We start from the raw sequence: 24,348 nt of genomic DNA, 5'->3' as shown, positions 1-24,348 counted from the left end.
TGATTAGGTTGCAAAAGGCTGTTAAGCTGTGGTGCTGGATTGTTTACACTACCTCCCATGTTCCCCGGAAAGACTGGAGGCAAGTTTCTTCTATCCTTTGTTTGGCGTAAAGTTAAGATGATATGTATGGTGGGGGTTTTCTGCACTCAACACAATTAAGAGTAAAAAGAGAGGAATTCTTCAATGTAGTGATGAAGAAATGAGAGTTTGCCTTTCAAATATATGCCCAAACATTGAAGAAATTGATAGGACACATCAGGCTCATGTTTCTCATAAACATAAGAATAAAAAACACATTCACGCCGGGACCTGCCGAATTTACTAAATCTTACTAAGAATGTATCTACATATATAAAAAGATAACTTTTTGTTTTCTTTTTATTTTTTAACCCCTTTTTTACGAATTCTAAAAAGCATGACAAAAAATGTAACATAAGCCCTGGCCGGTTGGCTCAGCAGTAGAGCGTCGGCCTAGCGTGCGGAGGACCCGGGTTCGATTCCCAGCCAGGGCACACAGGAGAAGCGCCCATTTGCTTCTCCACCCCTCCGCCGCACTTTCCTCTCTGTCTCTCTCTTCCCCTCCCGCAGCCAAGGCTCCATTGGAGCAAAGATGGCCCGGGCGCTGGGGATGGCTCTGTGGCCTCTGCCCCAGGCGCTAGAGTGGCTCTGGTCGCAATATGGCGACGCCCAGGATGGGCAGAGCATCGCCCCCTGGTGGGCAGAGCGTCGCCCCCTGGTGGGCGTGCCGGGTGGATCCCGGTCGGGCGCATGCGGGAGTCTGTCTGACTGTCTCTCCCCGTTTCCAGCTTCAGAAAAATGGAAAAAAAAAAAAAAAAAAAAAAAAATGTAACATAAAAATGTTAATATCAGAATAAATTTAATTTTGTTGTATTTATTGTTTAGTTACCATAAAAGCATGCTTGGACTTACTTTATATTTTTTCTTTAATATTTGACTTAATTATTATAACATATTTCTCAGAAGTTTGTACATAGTGCGCCTACAATTATGTGTAGGATTTTAAATGCACCCTGACTTCAAAGAGTTTGAGAACCACTGCCCTAAGTCAATGATCACATTCGTGAACTTCTCTTATTTTTCTCCTTACATATCTCACCCCATAGCTCTATTATCCAAGCAAGTTGTTTCTACAGAAAAGGAAAATCAGGCGTGTAATACTGTCTACACACCCTGCCTGCCAGGCTGGAAGTATGGCCAGCTCCCCGAGAAGGGCCCGCAGGACGGAAGCAACGTTTCAGGAATGGGCCCGTTAGTTGGCAGGGACATTGAAGGAGAGGTGCTCTCCAGTACAATGACAAAGGGCAAGTATTTATGTGTTTACAATTAATGAGCCCCTTTCTAAAGCTGGAGCTGGAAGAACGCACATCTAGGCCACAGAATACACGGGGCATCCACAGCTCTGCTGGAGGGAGTCTGTGTTGACCCACAATCCAGAGTAACTCAATTCATGAGAAAAGTTCCCTGGTTTTAATATTGTGTCATTAAACTCAAATACTGGCTAATGAGGTTATTTGAAGGAAAAATAATGTTTTCAGAGATGAAAATGCTAACCTACGATGATTCCCTATGTGCAGTTTGCCACCTAGTGGTCATTGGCGGAAGTACAAAAGGCAGGTCCGATAATTTTCAAATCAGGCCCCAGTGGCAAAGGAATGACTCATAACCACATTTCAATCTAAAGACATCAAATGACACCACGAAGCGCTCTGTGGTTTGTGGAGATGGGGGAGTGGTGGGTGGACAAAGCCATTTCTAAGAAATCAGGTGCTTCTGAAAAGCAGTACAGAACAGTCCTCAATTCCAGCACCCACAGAATTACCCAGGCCATCTTAGACATACAGACGGCCAGGCCACACTGCAGACTGGGTGAACCGACTCCCTCCGGTGGGACCCAAACAGTACATGCTCAAAGGGCCCCAGGGATTCTCCCGTGCTGCCCAGGTGGGGCCGCTGGGCAGTGGGGAAAGGCTGTAGACTCCAGCTGCACCTCTCTCTACGTGAGCTTCGGCGCGTGTTACCGTGAGCAGGGAAAGCAGGCTAACCAAGTAACACCTCTGTGCCTGGGCAGTGAGGGTAACAACCTGGGCAGTGAGGGTAACAACCTGGGCAGTGAGGGTAACAACCTGGGCAGTGAGGGTAACAACCTGGGCAGCGAGGGTAACAACCTGGGCAGCGAGGGTAACAACCTGGGCAGTGAGGGTAACAACCTGGGCAGTGAGGCAGTGAGGGTAACAACCTGGGCAGTGAGGGTAACAACCTCTCCTGGGTTATGGGGGGGTTAAGTACAGCCGCGGGCGTCATGTGCAACGCGTGGTGCTGTGCTCAAAAGCTGAACATTAATCTATTTCTTATCAGAGAAAATGTTCTATGAGTTACTAAATAGAATAAAAAAAGTAGTTTAAACTGTAAACCTTGATAGAAATTTCAATTATACTTTTTATTTAAAATGTTCTCCAGGAATGTCTTAATTAAAATATATTTGCTTGCAAAAACAACCTTAGAATACAGTATGAGATGTTATACTGCACGTGACCAACAGCGCAAATGCAGTTATCACACTCAAGTCTCAGCATCACGCACGGCCTACGGCGCAGACGTACACTGCAGTAAGATAACCCTCCCTGAACACTTCACAGGGCGCTTTGCTCCTCACATTCAAGTCTCACATAAGCCAGTAACAAACTTAATAATCTATTCACATGCCAAGGACAAGGCTAAGCAATAAATTAATCTCAAAAAGTGTCTACGCACTGGAACAAGTTTCTGAGTTTGATAAGCCAGTGGCAGCAAAGGAGCCGAGAAGAAAGAAACAGTTCGACACCATCAGCGCTGTGGCTCTGCCATGTACTGGGTCCCGGTGCTCAGCCAGATGGGTCTGAGGACGGGGACTATAAGAGATTCAAGTAAATACTGTGACACAGCGTCTGGGAAACAGTCGCTGCAGAAATGTCCCCAACAACGCACGCCACCTGGCGGCGTGTGACTGAAATGGCATGGAGTGAAATGTTGAATGATACTGTGAAATATAAAAAGGGTGGTAACTGTCACTTCAAATCCTGAAGGAAAAAAATACAGAATAGTGAGCTATTACGTGTCTGTTATAACTAGGATTTGCGACCTTCAAAATAGTCATCGTTTTAAACGCTCATTTTCGGACTGCCGACCCTCCAACAGGCACTGTGCTAGGGCCCACCTGTACGCCAATGCGTAACAAGGTCTCTGCAAAGCAAGAAACCCAGGTCGGGGAGGTCCTTGTCATGCTTCTAACAAATTCAATGAAATAGGGCTTTTGGACCTAAAGAGAAGTTTTTTCCCAAATAGTTGACTTTTAATTAGAATGCTTATGTACATAAACAGCGAGTCAGAACCTTGAAGTCACATACAGACAGGAACTCTAACATGCTCACTGACGATTTCGGGTGACCTGACACCCACCTCGTCCACTGCTGGTGTGCTTCTCCCAAAGTTCACGCTCACACACGATTCGACACAATGAAAACAACCTGTCATCTAGTCTTGCACACCTAGGCCTAGTAAAATAGAGAACAAGTAGCAATTTTTAAATCTGGACATCAAGGACAATTGAAGCCAACAGATTACAGGGCTGACGCAATGTCCCGAGTTCTGCGACCCAGCGGTGCACCAGCAGATCTGGGGCGGCTGCGTGCGCGCTGCTGCCAGAATCACTCCTCGTCGTCTCTCTGGAAGGGCACCACCTGAATCTCGCGGGCTATTCTCTCCGCCAAGGTTCTACTGCCCGCGGCGATTATCCTCCGCGACATCAAGTCAAACGGGCCCCCTGGAATCAATCAGATGTGGGAAACGGTTATGTCTCGGTGTCTCGGGCCAGGACTGTTCCACAGGACTAGTCACGGTATTTTAGTTCAGTTATCTTTCCAAAAAGCTGCTCTGCGGCAGAATCACCACGTTTAAGTTCTGGCCACAAGGTAAATGAGTTTCTAGGCACTTTTTTAGTACCAGGTTAAGGGGAGGAGGGGCCTCAGACACACCTGTCTGGAAAGTGTCACCTGTCTGTTCCTCCCCATGAGTCCTATCACCCCATCACCTCTGTGGCCCCGGGGCCTATGGCCGCGAAGCCTGCCCTCCACACACTGCACCCCTCTCCCCTCACACACCCTCGTGCCTGTGTTGCCCTCCTCCCGGACCACTGGCAGATTTTTGACCCAGGTTCACCCAGACTTTTAAAAATGTCCCCATCAGTTTGAAGCATTTAACCCCTCCAGGCCCGAGGGAGAAAATGACAATGACGAGGTCCATCATTAACTACCACACAGTCACCATTCAAAGGGCTCCTGGCAAAAACCTCAGGTTCACAGGCCCTCTAGCCTTTTCCTACGGCCTCTCTAGAGCTCCTGCTCCTGCTCCATTAGGAACCCACACCACCCTTAGCACCTTATCCTTGCCTCTACCCTGAATGTTTCTTTTTTGCCAAAAGTAACCTGGTTGGTGGTTTTGCCTTTAAGAGTTAAAGTATCGCACATATCAATCATTGAAAGACAGAAGCTACGCATGAAGGAAAGTCAAACAGACGAGGAAGACGCGTCACCTGTTACGTCCATCAGCACGCCGCCCGCTTCGGTGACGATGACGCCGGCTCCCGCCATGTCCCAGCAGTGGATACCCATTTCATAGTACGCATCCGCGGCTCCGCTGGCCACCAGGCACATGTTGACAGCCGCGGTCCCAACGCCTCGGATCCTGACAGGTTGGGAAGAATTATTTCAACTAAGGCATTCCTCCTTAATGCCAGCTCATTTCAAGTGCTGACCAAGAATCTGAACCCCTCTAGAGGATACAGGTAAGAAAAGGTCATATCTAATTTTAAAATAAAATACATAAAATATAATCAAACCATGGTGCACTCTATAAATGACAAAATTAATCCTCACAAAGTAATTTAATAAGATAAACATTAAAACAATATTTTCAGCAGAAAAAGGTGAAGAAACCTTTTCTGGCCTGCGTATGTATACAATCCTATTTGTTGAAACCCAGTAGGAAGGACCACCTTTGGTATCACAAAGATCTGAGTTTGCTCCCCTCTCAGCTAATGAAAAACTAATTTGAAAAAAGTTTCTTCAAGTTGTAGCCTTCTTGTCATCAAAATGGGGATGTCAACCACTTTGGCCCCTGCTGTAATGACTGTAGATAATGGAATACCCAGCAGAGGGCCCGGCACATACAAGGGCCCCAGGAAAGGGAAGCTGTTCTAGGGAAATTATTTCCTCAACCACGCCGCCAGGAAACGTTATGTAAGAAAACAGACACAGCGCGTTTCATCTCAGCGAGTCCCTAAAATGTAAAGGAAACGGACCCATGATAACTGACTTTACCTCACAAATGCCCTTTGCTAACTAGGAACCCATTGGGCTGTTTCTACGCGTCTAAGGCATTCCTTCAGACTATGACCCCGTTGAGTTTTCTCTCCTGTATAATTAAAGCTTCTGAGTTCAGGCTGAGAGACTGAAGAGTCCACTGAATGCGGATGTCATAGAGAAATCAGCACGTCTGTACTTCTCCTTGGTAACACTTCCCTGGTTATACTTTTGAAAAATTCCTGAAATAAAAGGTCACGGTTTCCGTTCTACTTCCAGCAATGGGAAATGAAAGGTCTCAGGTGTGAAGCACTGGCTTCCTCGCACGTGTAAGGTAACCATCCCATCACCCGCATGGGCGTCCCTGCTCCACACAGCACCCCGGCTGCCGGCCTCTGCAACTGCCTGCCCTCTCTCTGATGCCATTCTGGGGGTACCACAGCTTCCCAACAGTGACTGTGCCTCTGCCTTTCCTCACTACTGCAGCGATCACAGACTCACAGCCTAGAATTAGAGCCCGCACAGCGGCCGCCACACTGGACACGGCGCATCCTGACTCTAGTGTTGGAAGAAGAGGAACGGGCCGGAAGCAGGTGCTGGTCACATGTCCGTCCAGCTATGAGTTCCCAGGCTGTCACTTCCCTCTCTGAACCTCAGTCCACGCCCCTGCAAACCAGGCTGGATCATTAGGTGCCCTTTGTTCAGGTCTAAGTCTTACAGCTTGGTGGTGATACTGTCAGAAGGAAACAGGTAGAAATAACTGGTAGTGAATTAAAATCATGAGAATCTGTGGTCATTCACAGCTTTACTAAGGGGCCACGAGGAAAGGAAGACAAGTGTAAAGGGCCAGAGACAGAGAGGCTGAAGTGGAAGACAGGAGAGTGGATTCATCTGCTGGTGTCTCTGAAGAAGAAAGTGAGAACAAACCTGAACTAATATTTAAATCTGTATCTCAAGAAAACTTGAAAACAAAGACATGAATCGACACGTTGAAGGAGAAACCTATGGCAGAATGAGCAATTCCAAAACACATCCTCATAAAACAGCCAGACATGGAAGATGAAAAAATTCTCAGAGGCTCATGTAAATGAAATAATTTAAAAACCAAGAAAATCAGATGGGCATCAAATTTATGAAAACAACAGATGGAGCGATGGCGGCTAAGGAGACAGGACCACTGGTGGACCGCCACCGGGGCCTGATCCTGCCCTGGAGGAAGAGGCTACCAAGGGCATGCACAGTCAGCTGACCAAAGTGGCCTCGGGGGACTGGAAAACAAGGAAGTATAAAAACCAGTACTGCTGTGGGAGGGAGAGGACGACCCTGCTCTTACGGAGTGACACACTAAGTATTTAGGGAGAAAGAGGTACGGTATAAGTAATGTACCTTAATTCAGGGCTAAGGCGATACTGAAGGATATTTTAATGATATATTATTTCTGCAAATTTTGTTAAGTTTGAAATTATTTTCAAATAAATATTTTCCAAATTACATTATATGGTACTAGTTCCATGTCAATTAATAAAACAACTTCATTTCTAGCCTGACCTGTGGTGGCACAGTGGATAAAGTGTCGACCTGGAATGCTGAGGTCACTGGCAACAAAACCCTGAGCTCTCCTGGACAAAGCACATACAAGAACCAAGTACTAGGGGCTGATGCTTCCTGCTCCCTCTCCCTTCTCGTTCTAAAAGAGAACTCGTCCCTAACATGTTAACCCCCTGGACCTCTCCGGAGGGAAGGGCACGCTTACCCGTGAATGGGGATGCAGAGAAGTTTCTCCATGTTGGAGAGGATGGTCCTCACAGTCTCTGGCGTTCTGCAAGAACCCAGCTCTGTCACCAACAGTGACTTGGTGATATCTAAAAGAAAATGTTTTTGATAATCACTTAGAATTTAATGATAAGAATATTGGTAAAAAAAATTTGAACCTTATAATTCAGCATAAAACAGGACATTCTTAGCCCTTTTACTAATTGTAGTTGTATCAAATTTGTTTACTTCTGGCCCTGATTAGCTGTCTCAGTGGATCGAGCATCGGCCTGGTGTGTGGATGTCCTGGGTTCAATCTCTGGTCAGGGCACACCTGAGAAGCGACCATCTGCTTCTCCCCCTTCCCTCTTACTCTTCTTTCCCTATTCTCCTCCCACAGCCAGTGGCTTGATTAGTTCAAGCGTCAGCCCAGGTGGTGATAGCTCAGTTGGTGTGAGTGTAGGCCTCAGGCACTAAAAATAGCTCAGTTGACTCAAGCATCATCCCGAGACAGGGGTTGCTGGGTGGATCCTGGTTGAGGAGCATGTGGGAGTCTGTCTTACTATCTCCCCCTCTTCTTGCATAAAAAAAAATTTGTTTACTTCTAAGTCTTTAAATATTAAAGTATTGATAAATTTATTATCACTCAGTGGTCACTTTATAAGAGTCTAGCTTTTTACTCTATCCCTCCTAAAATGCAGAATTTAACCAATTTGCCTGCATGCCAATACCTTTAGTGGGATATTAGCAAATGCCTTAAATATTTAAAAACTGGAATTTAGAAATTAAATTCAATAAAAAATTTACATACAGATTTGAAATAAAACCAGTCAGAAGTGAAAGTACTCTTATCTTCCCTCCATTTACTAATCTGACAGATTACCAAGATGTCCAGTCCCTCTCTGACACTGTGACTGAATTCATGACAACTTGACACTGGGCTCACAGGACAGTGGACCTGTACAGTGGACAGCCTCCTGCCAGCTTGCTCTCAATGTGTCAGTCACTGCTCAGCTTCTTATAATCACACAACTTAGTTCAACATCATGTAAGCAGAAGAATAAGTATAAAAAGGGAAGGAGTTGTTTGTAGGAAAGCTACCGCACTCCTTCATTCTGAAATGCCCATCTTCTCCACACGTTAACATCCTGAAAATCAGGATAGTTACTCCCCCATCTTTGGAATCTTAACGTTCAATAGAAGGAAATGAAAGAGAAATCTGCTCTGAAATTAAGTGTTTGAGGAGAACAATTATGGCAGTGTGGGAAGAGTCTGAATTTAGACTGTTTGCAAGGATCTCTAAGTTCCTGCTGCACTTCAGTGGCGTGCGGCTGGAAGACGGTGGCGCGGCTCAGAGACGGTGACGACACCCTCGTCGGCTGTCACACAGGAGGACGGCTGAAAGCGTCAACCAGCAAGCTCATACAAAATGTACATGCATCCTTTTTAATGATTCCCAAATTTAACACATTTTCCCAATTTACTGTCCCATAAGTGGTCCCCGTGCCATCAGACGAGAGTGATTCTACAAAGAATTTGGGATGTAGTGGCTAAAATAATATGCCACGGCCTCCCTGTCCCCAGCCCGCAGCAGCGAGGCTCAGAAGTGTGCTCGCCCCACTCCCCCGGCTTCCCCGCTTCCACTGCCACGCTCAAACTACAGAGGGGAAAAAAGTAAAGAGAAATAAGCACAATTTCTGAATCACCTGACACCTGGAGAACCCCAGAGGTAAACATTCAAAGCAACACAACAGGAGTACGTAGTAGGAATCACACCACAGCAGGAGAAACCCACCTTCCTGCTGCGACACCTGCAGCTTCTGGCCGTTGCAGAAGGCACCCTTCCCCTTCCTGCCCGTGTACATCTTGTCCTCCACACAGCTGTAGACAACTCCGAACTCCATCTGCAGACGGAAAGCGGTTTCCCTTACCACACCTGGGGCTTCTGTGAAGGCAATACTTACACTAGGAAAGTTAACAGAAAAGGCTGGTATCCTGACAAACCATGTTTTCAAATGGCTACACAGTGGGATACTTAAAGTGCCAACTATTCAACAGATTATTAATCTAGGAGATGCTAGATTAATCAGAGGCAAGAGGTCATCAGACTTGAATCTGTGACTCTCATCCGATCCATTTAAAACCTGGGAGCACCCACCTTGACCTTCCTCCCTCGCCCAGATGAGGACAGAGCGTTCCTAGTTCCCAGGGTGAATCCTTCCTCCTGAGGTGGGTCCCTACCCACTCCTATCTCGTGGAAAGGCTCTTCCCTCCTGATCCCTCGCCTCTGCAAGGTCTGGGACCGTCTCCCCAGGCTCTCCCTGTATTACAGAGCCTTCAGTGCTCCTTCTCCCTTCACTGCCAGAGTGGTTGGTCTACACTGCGTCTCCCACTTTCCTCTAACCCACTACAGCTGGCTCAGCCCCGATCGTGAACTCTCCTGAAGCTCCCCACGAAGACGGCCAGCAAGCTCTGCTGGCGACCACCTCTCTGCAGACCGCCACCCTCCCCGGGCTTCTTCCCAGAGCCCTGCGTTCCAGCAGGACGCTCAGTCCACCTCACTCACTAACCTGGCTTGGGTCACTTTCTCTAGGACCCTCTCTGGTTAGCCTGTAACAGTTGTGTACCTCAGCGGTTCCCATTCTCCCCTTTCCCTTTAGCTCTATTCCTGCAGGCCGGCCTCTCCAGCCGGCTAATCAACTTCCACCTGGAACGAGGCTGCTGTCACCTCCATCCCCACAGGGGAGCTCATCTCCTCTGGTAGAAACCTCTGCCAGAGGCCAAACACTCGTGACCTAGCATGGCTCGTCCTTCCCCATTCTGCTCCTTCATATCTTATCTTGAAAACATTTCCTGAGTCTGCATTTCCAGCTATTCTCACCATACCATCTTAGTTCAGAATCGCCGGCCCCAATACAACCTCGACGTGGCTGGAAACACCTGTCACTCTGCTGTTCCCACCATGTAAGTGCTGTTCCCACCCGGTACAGTGGCGCAGACGGGCACTGCCCTGCCCCTGCCACCTGTAGGGACTCATGAAGCCATCACATCCCCTTATGCTCTTATCCATGCTGCTCTTTCTCACTAAAATGTGTTCCTTTTCTTCTTTGCTTGGCAAACCCTTCATTTTCTAAGATCCAACCCACATAACCAGTTTATAAGACCCTTCTGTTACAAAGATCTCCCCGACCCACTCCTGGCGACTGGTTCACCTCTCCACGCCCTAAGGGTACAGTTTTCACAGTCCACCACACGTGATCCTCTCTGCTCACACACTAGTCTGCGGAGCTGGAAGCTCAGTGCGGGACGCACACAGCGCCGGGAGGAGAACCCGCCCAGCGCTCACTCCGCTCCTCCGCACCTCCTCCCGGATCTGCACAGCCCCGTGGCTACTTCACTTGCACTAACTGTGTCTTCATTTTCAGAGCCTTCTTAACTCTCTTGTGCACATGCTGATCAAACCCATCACGAGCTTGTAGACAGGTAGAGAGATGATGATAACATCATTCATTGTTTGATCAACCAGACAGTCAAACAGCAAGGCAATGCGATGGCTGCAGCGCTGCCCTGCTGGGCTTCCAGACAGCAAGTACCTGGGTTCCTGAGCACACCCTCTGCTGCCCCCGTGTCCTGGCCCCCACCACTGCCCTGCCCAGCCCTCCGCGGGCACCCACGAAGCACCCTCCCTCAGACCTTGCCTCTCTCGTTAACCGTTTCAGGTCAGGTGTCAACTCTGCGCACCTAACACTATCATATATGATGGTGATTAAATACAGGATAGTAGGTCAGTTACTTTGTGTATTTCTTCCTTATAATGCTTGCTTCCCAAAAAACATTACATTTTCTTCACTGGCAAAAGCATCAGGATAATGTTAACGCACCTGCGTTTATTTCAAAACAAAGAAGCTGGACAGACTGAACATGGAGACAGCCTGAGTTTGTCACAATGGCACATTCACTCTCTGAGACAATGACAGCAAGGCATGTTACCAATCACAAGTTAAACCACATACCTTTTTATTCACAACAAAGCCGATTGAAACAGCAACAAAAGGGAATCTTAAAAAAAAAAAAAAACAAATTTACCAAGATAGGACTTATTTTCAATAAACACGTTTTTTCACAATATAACTGCTTACAGATGTTCCGTGTGAGGCCTCCCCGCCGCGGCAGTGTGGGGCAGTGTGCAGCCTGCGTGAGCGCAGAGGCGGCCCCGCGCGGGCCTGCGTGAGGGCAGAGGCGGCCCCGCGCGGGCCTGCGTGAGCGCAGAGGCGGCCCCGCGCGGGCCTGCGTGAGCGCAGAGGCGGCCCCGCTCGGGCCTGCGTGAGGGCAGAGGCGGCCCCGCTCGGGCCTGCGTGAGCGCAGAGGCGGCCCCGCGCGGGCCTGCGTGAGGGCAGAGGCGGCCCCGCTCGGGCCTGCGTGAGCGCAGAGGCGGCCCCGCGCGGACCTGCGTGAGCGCAGAGGCGGCCCCGCGCGGACCTGCGTGAGCGCAGAGGCGGCCCCGCGCGGACCTGCGTGAGCGCAGAGGCGGCCCCGCGCGGACCCAGGCACCAGGCGGGCACAGCCTCCAAGAGGAGTCCCCAGCTACTGAAACGGCGCTCCCTCCAGACGGGCGCTGGGACATTGGGGGCACAGATGGGAAGACCACCTCACCTCACACCATTTTATGGCTTTTGAGTGTCGAATATCACAAATATAGTAGCAACGTAAACTTTTTTTCCCAAAAAATAAAAAACAAATTTTAACAGAGATTTTTAATCAGTCATGGTTAAAAAGAAAAATGTCTTTTCTTTGGTCATTTCTCCCCAGCCTGGACCTATAGAGACAGGCGTGAATTGGGCAGAACAAACTGTTACTTGTCTCAACTCAAACACCCAGCTGGGAGCTTCACGTCTGAGGAGTGAACCGTGAGCCACAGTCACCACTATGGCGCATGACGGTCCAAAGTCACGGCTGTAATTTCTGACTCAGCAGAGAATCAGGTGAAGAAAACAGATCAAATAGGTTCAATACTACTATTAAAAATAAAAACTGTTAGGAATATTGAATAGTTTTTATTTTAACAAAATTGAGACCATATGATACACACTGCATTCTCATCTTCTATTACAGCCGCCCACGAGCATCCTTGCAATTTCACACCCACCACACACAGAGTCCACACCTCAGCCTCACAGCTGAGTGTTCCCAAAGACATGCACACCTACGAGGCCTTGAAATGTAACGTCTGCTCAGTCTAACTCTCGCTGGCAATTCCTCCAGCACTGGCCACGGCACTTCGTCCTGGTATAAAGTACTACCTATTCGGTCCCAACGACTCTATGAGGCAGGCACCCTTAATGTGCTCACTTTACAGACAGGAAGAAAACAGCAATGAGGCTCAGCAGACTGAGGGGCTTGCCCAGGTCACAAGGCTATGAAAGAGCACCTGCCTTCAATCCTACACTGTTGATGCTAAAACCTGTGCTCATTTTAAGCTTCTCTCCTGGACTGAGCCCTCTACAGGGACAGCACTCTAGTACTGATCCCAGGTGCACCATAAATGACCTCAGAGTCACGGACCCACCTGCTGGTATTCTCACCCGGGGCCCACAGTGGGGGAGAGGAGGGTGCGTTCTCACCCAGCACCAACAGTGGGGGAGAGGAGGGTGTGTTCTCACCCTGCACCCAAGGTGGGGGAGAGAAGGGTGCGTTCTCACCCTGCACCCAAGGTGGGGGAGAGGAGGGTGCGTTCTCACCCGGAGCCCACAGTGGGGGAGAGGAGGGTGCGTTCACACCCTGCGCCCAAGGTGGGGGAGAGGGGGGTGCGTTCTCACCCGGAGCCCACAGTGGGGGAGAGGAGAGTGCGTTCTCACCCGGCGCCCACAGTGGGGGAGGAGACGGTGCATTCTCACCCAGCGCCCACAGTGGGGGAGAGGGGGGTGCGTTCTCACCCGGCGCCCACAGTGGGGGAGAGGAGGGTGCGTTCTCACCCGGCGCCCACAGTGGGGGAGAGGAAGGTGCGTTCTCACCCGGCGCCCACAGTGGGGGAGAGGAGGGTGCGTTCTCACCCGGCGCCCACAGTGGGGGAGAGGAGGGTGCATTCTCACCCGGGGCCCACAGTGGGGGAGAGGGGGGTGCGTTCTCACCCGGGGCCCACAGTGGGGGAGAGCAGGGTGCGTTCTCACCCGGGGCCCACAGTGGGGGAGAGGAGGATGCGTTCTCACCCACGGCCCACAGTGGGGGAGAGGAGGGTGCGTTCTCACCCACGGCCCACAGTGGGGGAGACGAGGGTGAATTCTCACCCTGCGCCCACAGAAGGGTGAGCGGGGCGGGGCGTTGGGTCACCCATGTCCCAACAGGAAGATTTCACCACCACTTCCATATCTGATGAAAACCCTCATAACACATTTTATTCTACAAATTACAAATCCTCCAAAGCAGTGGTCCCCAACCCCCAGGCCACGGACCGGTAGTGGTCCATGGGCCATTTGGCACCAGTCCACAGAAAAAGAATAAATAACTTACATTATTTCCGTTTTGTTTATATTTAAATCTGAATGATGTTTTATTTTTTTAAAATGACCAGATTCCCTCTGTTACATTCGTCTAAGACTCACTCTTGATGCTTGTCTCATAAGTTCAACAATTATATTTAAAAATACCACAGTTTTTACGCCAGTCGCATAATTTTATTTTGTGCATTTATCCGTCCCACCCTAAAAGCCAGTCCGTGAAAATATTTTCTGACATGAAACCCGTCCGTGGCCTGAAAAAGGTTGGAGACCACTGCTCTAAAGTACATGTTCATGAATGGAGCACTTGAAAGGTCATCTACACACAATAACTACAACATGAAAAATTTAAGGACGTACCTATGTACAAAGTTAGTCGTTCCGTCAATAGGGTCAATGATCCACGTGGGGTTGTCGGTCAAGACGCTCTTCTCACCCGCAGCCACAGATTCCTCACCAATGAAACTAGAAGCGAGAATGACTCTGTACGATGCGTTCAACAGGGTTCAAGCTTAACATTTCCTTACTTGTAGTCTACTATAAAACAACGGAAGTCCACACACCACACTCTTCCATCGCTGCTCCTTTTCCCTTGGGAATGAGTGTGGGCACACGTTGCCCCCTCACCCCAGGGAACAAAGCCACGTGAAAGCCCCCGGACTGACAACCCCACTGTGCCACAACAGGGCGAGCAAAGGCACGAGCAGGTACGCACCCTGCGAAGGCGCTGTTGGCAGAGGGGGACTTACTGGGGAAGGGGGTGGTTTTAAAAATAAACCCCCAGTTCTCCCTTCTGGAGGCAGGGCCTAACGCTCCTGGCCTTGAGTGTAAACCTGAACTTAGTGACTGCCCCATCTGTGCCTGTGAGACGGCCCTGACTTCAGGTGCTTCTTTCAGATTCCCTGGAGCTGCCACAGAAAAGGTCTGCAACACAGAGCATATCCCTGTCTCTCAATCTGCCCACGGGCGATGCTGTCACGTCAGCCTCCAGCACCCCAACGCTCCTCTTACAGGAGGGAAGCCCAACAGCCCCTCCTGGCTGCCCCTGGGGCAGACATCCGAGTCTAGCAAGCAGGTGGTCCTGCCTCGGGTTTGTAATCCTGAGCTAAGAAGGCGTCAGAGTCAAGAGTGAGGTGACCAGCGGCCTCCGCGGCCATGGCTGCTGTGCAGTGTCCATGTCCACTTCCGTCCCCAGCTCCTGCCCGACCGCCACTTTCAGGGCCACTGAGCCTCCCCACACCCTCCAGTCATTCCTTTCCAGGTTATGTTAACTGAAGTCAAGTTCTGGATCTAGAATCAAAAATTTTGACTCCAACCAGGTTTCATTGTTACCATTTGAAACCGAAATAAGAAATACCTGTGTGATGGATACTTTTCCTTTATGAAAGAGAGAAGCATTTTTTCCACTTTTTGGTCAGTTGCAGTTACTAAGTCAGCTGGAGAACTTTTGATCATAACATTCATTTCATTCTTTAGAGCATCACGAACCACCTAAAAAGATGTTTTTGGTAAGCAAACAGGAAAAGCATCAGCAATTTTAACTAAGTTGAAAAATTAAATAGAGAAATCATATAAAACATTGTCTAACTTAAATGATATTCTTAAAAATTTCTTATCATAACATTCATATAATAAGCCTTTAGTGGATATAATGTTCTAGAAACAAAATCACAGCATCTTACAACCTACTTTAAAGTCGCAACTGTCATCACAAAAAGTTAATGACATAAAACCGAAGCATTCACTCCATGTCCAGTGTTCAGTGAAATGAAGAGCAACGCGCATGTGTTTTACTTAACACGGTGGGCGCTGGCTGCCCACATGCGCCACACCAGTGACAAGGTGCTGGTTCGTACCTCACCGGCCCGCCTTGCCAGGGTCACTGCATACTCCATGCACTCCTGCCAGGGATCTGCCATCTTCGGGACAGGTTTAATGCATATCAGCACACAGCGGCGACAAACCTCTAAAAGTCTTAATCACAGAACAGTTAGTTCGCAGAACCATCTCAGTCAGCAGAATACTTTCAATCAGGATTCTCATCCCCTTTGACTCCAGACTTTAATCTTTTTCAAGACTCACTGGTAGATCAAGTAAAAAACATTTTTATCCAAAATTACTCCACTTCTATTGTAAAAACATATTTCATAACAAAATATACTCTGCAAAAGTGTCTCCCAAAGTGCCCACATCACAGCACATTTACAACAGCAGCACTGGAATGGGGGTGACGAGGAAAGACACAGGAAGTTTCAAAGACTGGCACACGGGAGGGATGCAGATCAGTCTCCCCTGAGGTGTGTCTGCAGCATGCGGGTTATTTTGAGCTGAAGGCCATCGAGGCCCAGCAGCGGCGGGAAGAGCTTCCACTGCCTTCTCACCTGCCAGTGTTGCTTCTGTTTGTCACACAGTTAAGCTCAGAGGCTGGTTTCTGTCTCTGCTAAACGGGTTCACTGTAGGAATAACACAAGCCAACAGCACACAGGAGAATCCCTCTTTACAAGCCAAATAAAGCAATGACACCCTCCAAACATATGAGACATTCATCTCACTGGTGGTCCCGGTGTATCTGTTTATACCAGGTGGAGGAGGCACTTGGCGGTGCTGGAAAAAAAAATTCGGACCAAAAATAATAATAATAAAGCAAAAAAGAAACTTCTTTCTCCAAGGTTCAGAGAGGGCAAAAAACAAATATTTTAGTGCGCTGAGCTGCCCAGCTTTTCCACTGACCACTGCAGAGAGGATGAAAATAGCACACACGGCGGGACCACATTCTCAGGTCTGTAGCTAGGACAGTGAAACTTTTCAAGATGTCAGACCCAAAAATGTGGCATCGTTTATAAAGCAGCCTGAATCACATCACCTTTATTACTGAAAATAACTAATCCCTATCACAGGGGCTCTGCAGACAGGGCAGGGCAAAGGGCAGACACTGAGCTGGTTCTACTAGCCGCTTTGTCTTCCTGGGATGAGTATTTAAAACATTTACAAGGCCTTGGACAGATAGCTCAGTTAGCTAGAGTGTCATCCCAATACACCAAGGTTGTGGGTTCCATCCCTGGTCAGGGCACATACAAGAATCAACAAATGAATGCAAAATAAGTGGAACAACAAATTGATGTTTCTCTCCCTCCCTTCCTCTCTCTCTTTCTCTTTCTGTAACAAAGGAAGCCACTTTTTAGTTACAGAAGTAACTGCTTAGTGTGCTTCAAGTGCTGTTTCCAAACACTTTCTTTCATTCTTATTAACTCCCACTCCCATCTTCTGGGCTGAACAGAAGGAAAGCTGTGCTCCGGCCCCGCCTGTCCCCATCTACAGCACTGACTGATCGCCCAGCATTCTTCCCACCCATCAAAAGCTGCCCTTTCTTCTAGGCATTCTCCCCAGAAGTCATCACTCATCATCCAGAACTGTTTGCTGACTATTGCGTGTGGTGCACTGCATCACGGTTCACACTGACTCTAGTGGGGACTCAGATATTGATCAAAACAATGGGACAGCAGGCAAAAATCGCTCATGTGACAAAGACTAAGGGGAAGTGCAATGAGAAGAAAGTAACAGAGAGCTCGGACTGGCTCTCAGGTCTCAGATAAGGGTTTCCCTGAGGAAGTGACTAGACCAGGTCATGAAGGACAATTGAACAGGCATTAATGAGCACAACTGCAGGACACCTGCAAGTGCAGAGGGACAGAAAGGCCTCGGTGTGATAGACAAAGGGAAACGGGAGGAATGAGACTAGGGCCAGAGCAGGGAACACCCAGGGCGGGGCCTGGGACATTGGGCTTTCAGGTGAGGCCACCAAGCACGGACAGGAGGTGGAGATAGGTGGAGGGTCGGCAGGTCAGCTCCAGTTTTAGATTTACAACACAGGAGTGCAGAGTACACCGGGTGGTTGGCTTACAGCTGTGGGGTGAAGTGTGGGCAGGATGCATGAGGTTATCTGCTTGGGAGATAAAGCTGGGGGAACTGAGTCAGATGGGGGGTATGACAGGCAGGAAGAGCTGGACGATGCCCACAGCTCCCACGCTGACATCTACGGGTGATGGTGACATCTACCGCACAGGGAGCAATCGAAAGGAGTCAAGTTTGGGGTTGGGGGTCGGATAGGAGGTGGGGAGGGCAAGGCTTCAGTTAGTGGAGGAGCAGGCGCTTTTGAGACCGAAAGGAGTTGTCCGTTAGCAGCTGGGTCCTGAGCTCAGAGGAGCGGTGCCCCGCAGTCTATACATCAGTCACCAGGGAGGGAAATTGAGTCCCGAGTCTGAACACTGTCCCGCCCACCCGCCCGGCGGTGTCCCCTGTGTGGCCCCAACAGCGCGACTGCGAGCCCCGGGCTGAGCCGGGTCCGAGTCCCCGGAGGCGGTGAGCCGCACCGCAGGCCCCGGTGCTGCCCGTCCGCAGTCCCGCCGCCCGCCCAGCCCGCGAGGGACCGCACGGACGCAAGTCTCACCTCCGGCTGCAGACGTCCGGTTCACTGAGCACCGGCGGCCCCTCGGCTAGTACTTCCGGAAGGAGAGGGGAAAAGTCCGGGGCAGGAAGTCCCGCCCCTCGGGGGAGCCCCCGCCCCCTGGGTCCTGGCGAGTGTGACACATCCAGACCTGCTGGGTTCTGTTTTCTCACCTGTGGTTCCGACTCACTGCCTCCTGCCTGCACTTCCTTCTGCACATTTTTATACAATTCGTTTCCTCTTTACTCTGCGTACCCCTTCTTCCATTCTTTCCCGTTTCCCATTTCCCTTTCTCCATTTCTCTCACTCCAGACTACTCTTCACAAAACACAAATTGCAGGTATACATCCAGTTTTGCAACTTTTCTTTACTAAACCTATGCTAGGTAGTAAACATATATACCATGTAAATTATACATACCACATAAATTATATATAAGTCATTATGTTATATATATTATAATATACAATAGATATAATATATAATAGATATGTAGTATATATAATAAATAGGTAAATTGTTAAGCTATAGCCACAACCAACTACCCCTATACTCAGTAATTGATTTGGTTACCATTTACTGAGGACTTACCGTACTTCAGATAATTGCACTATTAAGTGCATTTCACTTGCACGTGGCAACAGTTTATGACAAAGGTGTGATTAGCTTCATCGAATGGATGAGAAAGCTAAGACCAGAGAAGTTATTTGTCCTCAGGTCACATAGCAAAGGCAGTGATTGGGACATACAGATTCAGAGTCCACACTCAGAAGTGAGGCTGCACTGTATGAAATACAAGGACTAGTCTGGTCCTTAAAGTATCTCCTCTTCTCCAAATAACAGGTCTGGCATCATGGGATATATAGTCTTACAATTATAAGTATATAATGCAAGAAAGCACTGCACAAATCCAGGCACAGCAGGACCAGGAAAGTGGGCTATTGGGCTCCTTGCTTGTGAAGATATTGCATCCCTTTATTTGATCAAAAGACGGTGCTGTCACCAACATGTTGCAAATGCAAAAGCTCTCAGAGATGACCAATTCTCAAATCTCACAAAGAGCCAGAACTTTGTTTTAATTCTTCTAAAAAGTAATGCCTTAAGTATCTGAATTGAATACCTTGATTTGTCTAGCAAAAAAAAAAAAAAAAAATGCTTTTGTGTTCTTGATTAAAAAGGAAAAAACACTTCAGAGATTAGCTTTTTTGGTTCTCCATTGTCAGTCATCCTAAAATAAACTCTCACCAACGACATGGTGACAAGTGTTGATTCATAAGCAAATAAAATTTTCCAGCCACTTGTAAAGATGGTCCCACTCAAAGACAGAAGATCAAGTATCTTATTCTCTCAAATTAAAGTCACTTCAAGCTTCCTACCTCAAATGAGCAGGAAGTCCAAACTCTTTCTAGGGGCCTCAGCTGGGGCCTCACAATTATTCTCAAGTAATGCAATGCAGAGTGTTTTCAGTCCAAAGAGGTCAGTCTGTTCCCAAACGCCTGCCTGAAAGTGAAATGAAGAGTCCTCCAGTGCACAGGGTGGTCTAATGCTCAGCTCTGGTTTTGGCTGTGTTGCAAACTGGTCCCACAAAATCCAAAAGGTTTTTGTCTGAGTGGTCCAGATGGCAGCAGGCCCTCTCTTCCTGATGCATGGCTCTTGGGTTCTCAAAGGGACATTTTTTTAAAGCTACATTTGCAGCCATTCTTTGCAGTCTCAAAGACCTACCATGCCAAGGTGGTTGGGAGATAGGGAGGTGCCAGGATCCAGCCTCAGTCATTCACAGTAAGAACAAAAGCTGCTCCCTGCTGTGGGGTCCAGGCCATACAGACTTCACTAATGGCGAGTTTCATTTTGGGGACCTCTGATATCCCTTTTCATTGGCTGACTTCCATCCTTGAGAGAGGTTTTTATTATGCTAAACCTCAAAATGGAAGAGCGAGGATATCTAAACCCCTTGACACCTTCCTGGACACTTGACTATACCTGGAGGTGTTTCTGGGGCCAGACAGAACCTAGTGCGAGTGCTCGGGTCCTGCTTCTGCATATGGGTAATAGGGGCCCAATTGCCCTGTATTGATGTAGTAAAAAGAAGCTACCAGGGTGATTCCTTCCCTGGTAATCCTGGGTATTTTACTAATGCTACTTAATCAGAGATGACTTTTAAATGGCAATGCCTTTCACTAAAAAAAAAGGGGGGGGGGAGAATATCAGGTTCAGATCTCAAGACTTTCTTGGGTAAACCTGTTGAGCAGACTTGATTAAAAACAAAATTCCCATGTGCAATGTGCATATCCTCAGTGGGTGGAGTCTCTCAAGATTTCATGTTTTCACATAAAATAGGTTGGAGCTACAGATATTGGTTAAGCCTCTGACATGCCGTGCAATGCCAACTGCTTTTGCAGATATAAAAAATATGTATCATAGAAATTTATGTATGGACAACATATTGCAGAATCATTCCTTTTCAGGGTTAGAAAGAAACTTGAAAACCAGCCTAACTCCTCTACCTGTAGATCTTTTTCTAACCAATCACAGTTGTGTAAAATATTTGGTATAAATTCACCAATCAGACAGCATGCCTTATGCATCTCATTCTTAAAAAAAAACAATTAAGTAACTTCATCCCAATCTAAACTAGATAAATTTTATTATGTAAAAATCTGTTTTCTATAATACAATAAGAGAAGTAAAATATATTCCAAGTCCCATCCATGCATTTTCAAGTGCTTCGAACGTGGAAGGCCAATCAGATGTGCACAGAGTAACAGTAAAGATGAGGTTACTGGGTGTTAGGCAGTTCTCTGAGACCCGTGCTCGAATTCACTCATTTAAACCTCTCAACAACAGCATGAGGCAGGTATGGTCATTACCCCCACTTCTGACTGACTTCAGGCAGAGTAAGTATTTGACCAATGTCATCTAGCTGGCAGGTGACAGAAGTGAAATTGCAGACCCAGGCATGGTCTGGCTCTGGGGCATATGAAGTTGACCTTTATAGACATTACTGATTAATTAATCCAACAAATGTTTAATGAGCATCTACTCTGTTCGAGGCATTGTGCTAAACACTGTAGGAAATTCAAAGACTACTACGGGAGCCCTGCGCTCAAGAAGCCCACATTTTGGTTGCTGTCTTAACTATGGCAGCCGCATGTGGTTATTCTCAACCGCCGGAACCTTCTTCACTCTGCCCCTCACCCTGCCCGTGGTGCCAGATCCTGGAGCTTCATGCCAGACCCACAGACTTGGGAGCTGAGCAACATCTCAAACCTTAGCTGAATCTTAATTTTACAGACATGGAAACTGAAGTGCAGGAAAGTGTCTTGTTCAAGGTCACGAGGTTAATGATAGTGCAACCAGAAAGGCAGGTCCCTTGTCGCTCAGTCAATAAAATAATGTCATGGAAAGGCACAGAAGTTAAATTTGTACAAGCTTAATTAAATTTCCAACCCCTAAGTGGAGATTTCTGTTTAAAGAACTCAGTGGTAAAAGATTCCGTATAGGCAATTAGCATTTTATAAAGTGAATAAATAACCAGCCACCACCATGCCAAAGCACATCTTTTATAAATCTTGCCTTTCATATACTGACTTTGATGAAATTAGAGGGAAAAAAAAGGGACTTTGGTTGTCTTATCAGCTGGCAGACTAAAACTCTGAGAATTTAAAGAATGTCAAATATGTGGACAGCCCTTCTGTAAAAAGTAGGGATAGTTTCATAACCACCACAAGAGATGTGTTTTAACTCTCTTTCCCACTTCAGAGACCATAATGAAGTATCACATTCAAATCCAACTCTATAAAACATTTCCAAACCAACATGGCAGCAAAGGGGTCTGTCTCCCCCTGAGCTCCTGTATGATAACGTATACACTCTCCCTAGCGTCGTTTTCAATCAGATCACACATGGTAGAGAGCAGCCATCATTTTAGATATTCTTTGAATCTCCCACAGTACCTCAGGCAGAGTAGAAATTCTGTCACGCTTTGCTAGATCAGGGGATTTCTTTTCCTTCTATCTTCTGTGGTAAGGCCACAACTTTTCTTAGCCTTACAGAACAGGAGGATCAGCAACATTTCGCACCCAGAACACATGGCCACTGTGAGAGGAGCCACAGAAGCCAGGTCGGCCCTGGCCTGGGAAAGGGAGAGCTGGATAACGGCCAGAGCTAAGAAGCTATTTAGTACTCCACTTTCAATTGCAACCGTTTTACACACAGGAAGAGGCAGCCTGGAGATTCTAGCAAATGAGTACCCGAACAACAAACCCAAAGCAGGGACCAAGACACCCAGTAGAAGCACTTCTAGGCTTGCCATGCTTAGAAACACGAACCCCATTCTGAATGTCAAATAAATCCCTACAGACATTAGAATAAAACTCAGAGGTCTAATGATTCTTTCCAGGACACGTGCTTTTTCAGGAATTCTATGCTTGATGACTATTCCAGCTGATATCGGCACAAGGATGAAGAGGAGGGTCGATATAATTTTTGAAACCGGAATATGAAATGTACCAGATAACCCTAACATCCGACTGTACAGGTAAGAATTGGCAGGCATCATTACCAGGGCCAATGCTGTTGATGTGCAAGTCATCAAAATGGCCAGAGTGATGTCTCCTTCTAGAAGCAGAGCAAAGAGATAGCCCCCACCCCCTCCTGGGCATGTACAAGTCATTACAAATCCAAAAGCCTGTGCCTGGGGCAATGCCAAAATACGACTCAAAAGAAATCCACAGAATGGCATAAGAAAAAATTGTGTGACTGTCCCCAGGATTACCGGCAAAGGTCTCTGCCACACTGTTTGAAAAACCTGCAATTCAATCTTGCAACCAAATGCGCATTTATTTAACAGTATCACCGGCAGGATGAGCACCAGGATATTTGTATCCATATGCATCGAGGCCTGGAAGAGACTGTCTGGTCTTTGTTTGATCACTTTGACTCTGACATCCTTTATCTCTTCGATGAGTCGTTCTTGCCTACCTTCAGAAGCCCACAGTTGAACAGTCAGATTTGTCTCTCCTTCTTCCTCAGTCACTAGCTTTACAATGAAGTTCGTTGCATCTGAGAAGGTCTTGGTCACATTCACCACCTGCAGCATTTTAGGATCCCCCAACTGCACCAAGAGGTAGCTGGAGTCGGGTTGTTTATCTCTGTAACTCGATCTGATGACGACGGTTTCCTCGGTCTTGGTGAAGGACATTATCTCGGTCCTCTCTCTGTCCAGAAATCTGAGAAATGATTTCCTGGCCTCTCCCAGCATCACAAATGACAAAAGCAAGACTATAAAAAGTTTCCTAATCATTTTGAGAGCTCAGATTAATCATATATGCTAACGCATTAAAAACCACCACCTGGTACGGGTGCCCCGAAGCTGAGCTGAGGCTGAGGCTGGAGTTGTTTTGCAGGGATCAAAGTACAGGAGGAGGGACTCTGCACTTTCAAAATACCGACCCACCCCGTGAGTGACACAACCGGCCTGACCTGTAGTTATGAAAATGTACAAGCCATGGCATATTATAGCTTCAAGTTATCTCAGCAGAAACCTAATCTCTTTCTTCCTTTCTCATGTCTGCTGATGGAAAAACAGCCTCCTAGTCTCCTGAGTTTAACAATTTAGTGTCACCATTTTCGAGTTTTCTTTCTTCCTAAGACAGATCTACACTAGAAACAGCCAAGATTTGAAAATATAAAATACTGAGGAGGCCTGCAGCGGCTGTGACTATTTTACCCATTCACATCAAAATCAAGTATTCACTGGCCACATTTGCTGGGGTGCCGGGGCTGGGGTTGGGTGTGCAGAGTAATCCAGCCCAAGCCGTCTCCACCTTCCTGCAGCTTTCTCGGGCAGCCCCTTCCCTGGACTCAGAAACCATGGAGCCCATAAATTAACCTTGCCATATCCTTAGGCAGTTAACAGATTTCCTACCTCTCTAAAAAGTGATTGCATCAGGTAGGCAAAACGTGGAACTGTTTTTCGTATCCTTAAGTAGAAAAATAATCTCCTGGATGATTACCACATAGCGTGGGAACCTAGGGAAAGTGGGTGGCCATGTCCATGGCCAAAGGGACAGACTGGGTAAGGGACCACTGCTGCTGGACACCTGGGGCCTGACACAGTGGGGCAGTGGGAGGCCACCAGCACTGACTCCCTTACTCCTCCCTTGTCACAGTGGGCCTTGTTCAGCACTAAGGGCATGGACCCAACCTGGGTCAGATGCCTGTGTCCTGGCTGCCAGGAATAAGGAAAAGCATCAGGTTTTTTGGTCTTCACCCACATATTCCCATAATTATGTATTTTCCA

General features: G+C 47.7%; 2 protein-coding genes across 6 annotated transcripts; both read right to left on the bottom strand.

Moving 5' to 3' along the window:
- Positions 1-895: 895 nt before the first annotated feature.
- On the bottom strand, positions 896-20,119 carry IMPA1 (inositol monophosphatase 1). Of its 5 annotated transcripts, none has more exons than XM_066378819.1 (11): positions 18,639-20,119; positions 15,460-15,577; positions 14,961-15,094; positions 13,964-14,068; positions 11,123-11,168; positions 8,905-9,013; positions 7,111-7,219; positions 4,589-4,740; positions 2,279-3,820; positions 2,187-2,207; positions 896-2,102 (listed from the first exon to the last, which is right to left on the bottom strand). In XM_066378819.1, exons 1-9 carry the CDS (start codon positions 18,668-18,670, stop codon positions 3,705-3,707), a joined length of 921 nt encoding a protein of 306 aa, XP_066234916.1. In that variant the 5' UTR covers positions 18,671-20,119; the 3' UTR covers positions 896-2,102; positions 2,187-2,207; positions 2,279-3,704. The 5 variants fall into 5 exon arrangements, with proteins under 5 accessions (XP_066234916.1, XP_066234917.1, XP_066234915.1 ...); XM_066378820.1 differs by lacking the exon at positions 2,187-2,207 and adding an exon at positions 2,166-2,186; XM_066378818.1 differs by lacking the exon at positions 2,187-2,207 and adding an exon at positions 2,166-2,186 and having other exon boundaries at positions 896-2,081.
- Positions 20,120-20,670: 551 nt separating this feature from the next.
- Positions 20,671-23,441, bottom strand: SLC10A5 (solute carrier family 10 member 5). The gene has a single exon (XM_066378815.1). It carries the CDS (start codon positions 23,347-23,349, stop codon positions 22,033-22,035), a length of 1,317 nt encoding a protein of 438 aa, XP_066234912.1. The 5' UTR covers positions 23,350-23,441; the 3' UTR covers positions 20,671-22,032.
- Between the last annotated feature and the right edge of the window lie 907 nt (positions 23,442-24,348).

Source organism: Saccopteryx leptura, chromosome 3, assembly GCF_036850995.1.
Source record: "Saccopteryx leptura isolate mSacLep1 chromosome 3, mSacLep1_pri_phased_curated, whole genome shotgun sequence".
In the NCBI taxonomy this organism is placed as follows: Eukaryota; Metazoa; Chordata; class Mammalia; order Chiroptera; family Emballonuridae; genus Saccopteryx; species Saccopteryx leptura.
This window is presented reverse-complemented; position numbering and strand designations above follow the sequence as displayed.